At 41.6% G+C, this 3,169-nt stretch overlaps 1 protein-coding gene across 1 annotated transcript; it reads left to right on the forward strand.

The window, feature by feature from the left end:
• Positions 1-1,360: 1,360 nt before the first annotated feature.
• On the forward strand, positions 1,361-2,527 carry LOC138360093 (S-adenosylmethionine synthase-like). Its single transcript, XM_069320035.1, has one exon. The coding sequence runs from the start codon at positions 1,361-1,363 to the stop codon at positions 2,525-2,527; it is 1,167 nt and encodes a 388-aa protein (XP_069176136.1).
• The last annotated feature ends 642 nt before the right edge of the window (positions 2,528-3,169 follow it).

Consider the following 3,169-nt stretch of genomic DNA (forward strand, 5'->3'; position numbering starts at 1 on the left):
AAGCTCGTGAGCTCATGCCTGTAGAAAGATTACCTCCCTGGGTGGATCCCCTGAATGACTCGTGCAGGATTATCATCAATGATATGGTAAAGAAAAAAACCAACATGGTACCCAAAGAAATAAGCCACAAGTATCTTAAGGAAATTTATAATGAAGCTGGAGATGAACTAGATCAAATCTTCACTGATGGGTCATCTAATCCTATTAATGGCCGGGCGGGTGCAGCATACACGGTAATTAAGAAGGATGATGTATTTTTTCCACCAAAAAATGAGGAAAAAGCGCGCATTGAGAACTATACCTCTTCAACACAAGCAGAGTTAACTGCCATTGCTATTGCGTTAAGGTATATTATTGAACAGAATACTACTGGTGCAGTGATTTGCACCGATTCGAGAGCAGCACTGCAAAGCCTAAATAAAGATCGGGACGAGAATCTTTCAATAGTCGCTGAAATTAAGAGAGTTGTGAAGGTACTAACCAACCAGGGAAGAGTTGTCAAGTTCCTGTGGATTCCCTCCCATGTTGGAATCTATGGAAATGAACGCGCAGATGTGTTGGCAGCTGAAGGCGCTGAGGGAGACCATATTGAATACTTCATACCCAAGACTCTTCTAGAAATTAGAAGTATTATTAGGGAACATCATCGTCATCTCAATCATTATGAAACCCCCCAAAAAAGAGAATGTGGTGGTTGCGGGAGAGAATTAATAATAGAGAAAAAACATCTTGGATACAAATGTCCACACGTACAGCAGCTTTTTGTTAACAACATATAATAAAGATGATTTATAATGTATCTTATCTACCATTTGACAGAGGCTGTTTACCTTGGAGACTGGTTGGAAATATATGAATTGAATTTCAAATCTTATTGTTCCTTCTATTACATTTTTATATATGACTAATAAATACTTCTATAATTATTAACACAATATTATTATTATCCCTTTCACCAGATGGAATTATTATGTTCATAAAGAGTTAAGGATTACAGGTTACCAAATTATACATTCACTCTTCCAATTAGAATGAGTAATAATGTTTTTTTTTTTTAATGGTTTATAATCATTTCAAAATAAAATAAATGATCCATATTCTTTTTTGACTCACAGTTTTGTTATAAGACAGAGCAGCTGCACACTTGCTTTACAGTTGCTCAGTTGCTCTCTCTCCACGTGACCAGGTTTGCGTTCTCTCTCTCTCTTTCTCTCTTCACACAATTAGGTCAATGTTTTTAATAATATTCCTTTACATAACGGATTTTTATTTAGTTAAAATCTAGCCAAGGAAACCTGGTCCCAAATTCAAGAGTACTTAGAAGTAACATTTTCGTTCCCCAGGATAGTGTGCTGAGAGCATGGATGGAGATCATGAGACGTTCCTCTTCACCAGTGAGAGCGTAGGCGAAGGCCACCCCGACAAAATTTGCGATCAGATCAGCGACGCAGTGCTTGATGCCCATCTTAGCCAGGACCCTGACGCCAAAGTTGCTTGTGAAACGTGTACCAAAACTGGTATGATCCTGATCTGTGGGGAGATTACGTCCAAGGCCCAAGTTAATTATCAACAAATTGTGCGTGATATTGTTAAGAAAATTGGTTTTGATGATTCACGAAAGGGCTTTGACTACAAGACCTGTAATATTCTTCTGGCATTGGAGCAAAAGTGTGCGGAGATTGCTAATGGTGTACACATCGGGCGCAGTGATGACAACACTGGTTCAGGGGACCAGGGACTGATGTTTGGTTATGCCACTGATGAGACCGATGAGTGCATGCCCTTAACTATTATGCTGGCACACCGTCTCAATCAGAAGATTGCAGAGCTGCGAAGAGATGGGACGTTCTGGTGGGCGCGACCTGACTGTAAGACTCAAGTCACATGCCAGTATCCCTTCGATCAAGGAGCTGTTATTCCCAAAAGAGTGAACACTGTTGTCGCTTCTGTACAGCACTCGGAACAAATTACTGTCGAAGCTTTGCGTGACGAGGTTATAGAGAAGGTCATCAAGGTCATTATTCCTGAAAAATATATAGATACTCAAACGAAATACCACATCAACCCTTGCGGAGAATTAATCATGGGTGGACCTCAAGGTAACGTTGGGCTAACTGGTAGGAAAATCATCTTTGACACTTACGGTGGGTGGGGCGCTCACGGCGGGGGAGCATTCTCTGGCAAAGATTACACAAAGATTGACCGCTCAGCGGCCTATGCCGCCCGATGGGTTGCCAAGTCACTGGTGAAAAACAAATTATGTAGACGCTGTTTGGTTCAGGTATCTTACGCCATTAGTGTTGTGCACCCCATAAGCATCAGCATCTTCCACTATGGCACCTCACAGTACACATCAAAACAGCTTCTGAAGATTGTTAACCACAACTTTGATCTACGACTAGGACATATTGTCAAGGAGCTGGGCTTAAAGAGACCAATTTACAGTGATACGTCGTGTTATGGACATTTTGGACGGCAACAGTTCTCTTGGGAGCAGCCCAGGAAGTTGACCATCCCTGAATTTTAGAGTCAAATAATTCTTAAAGATGACTATCATTTTTACGTTTTTCATCAAGTCCCTGTTAATATGGGAGAACACTATGTCTATGCTTGATTCACAACTCTCCTAAACACGAGAGTGAAGTTATACAACTTGAGAACACTTTCCCACCAGGAGACTTGAACCCTAGCCAGCACAGAAACCTGGTGGGAACCTTTAATTTTATATTCAATTGATAGTTTTATATACTTTTTTGACGTTTTATATACCAGAGTATATAAAATCTCCGGGCCTTTTATATATCAGAGTAAATAAAATTAAAATGACTCTATAAGACCAGCGTCTGGGTCAAGATAAATACGTTTTCTTCCACTAAACTGAATCCAGTTTTTTTTATCTTTTTTTCGGTGGGGTGTTCTATGTGATCTTCCTCCTCCTCCTCCTCCTCCTCCTCCAACTGTTTGTGGTTCTCCTCCTCCTCCTCCTCCTCCAACTGTTTGTGGGTCTCCTCCTCCTCCTCCTCCTTCTCCTCCAACTGTTTGTGGGTCTCCTCCTCCTCCTCCTCCAACTGTTTGTGGTTCTCCTCCTCCTCCTCCTCCTCCTCCTCCTCCTCCTCCTCCTCCTCCTTCTCCTCCAACTGTTTGTGGGTCTCCTCCTCCTCCTCCTCCT

Source organism: Procambarus clarkii, unplaced genomic scaffold, assembly GCF_040958095.1.
Source record: "Procambarus clarkii isolate CNS0578487 unplaced genomic scaffold, FALCON_Pclarkii_2.0 HiC_scaffold_95, whole genome shotgun sequence".
Lineage (NCBI taxonomy): Eukaryota > Metazoa > Arthropoda > Malacostraca > Decapoda > Cambaridae > Procambarus > Procambarus clarkii.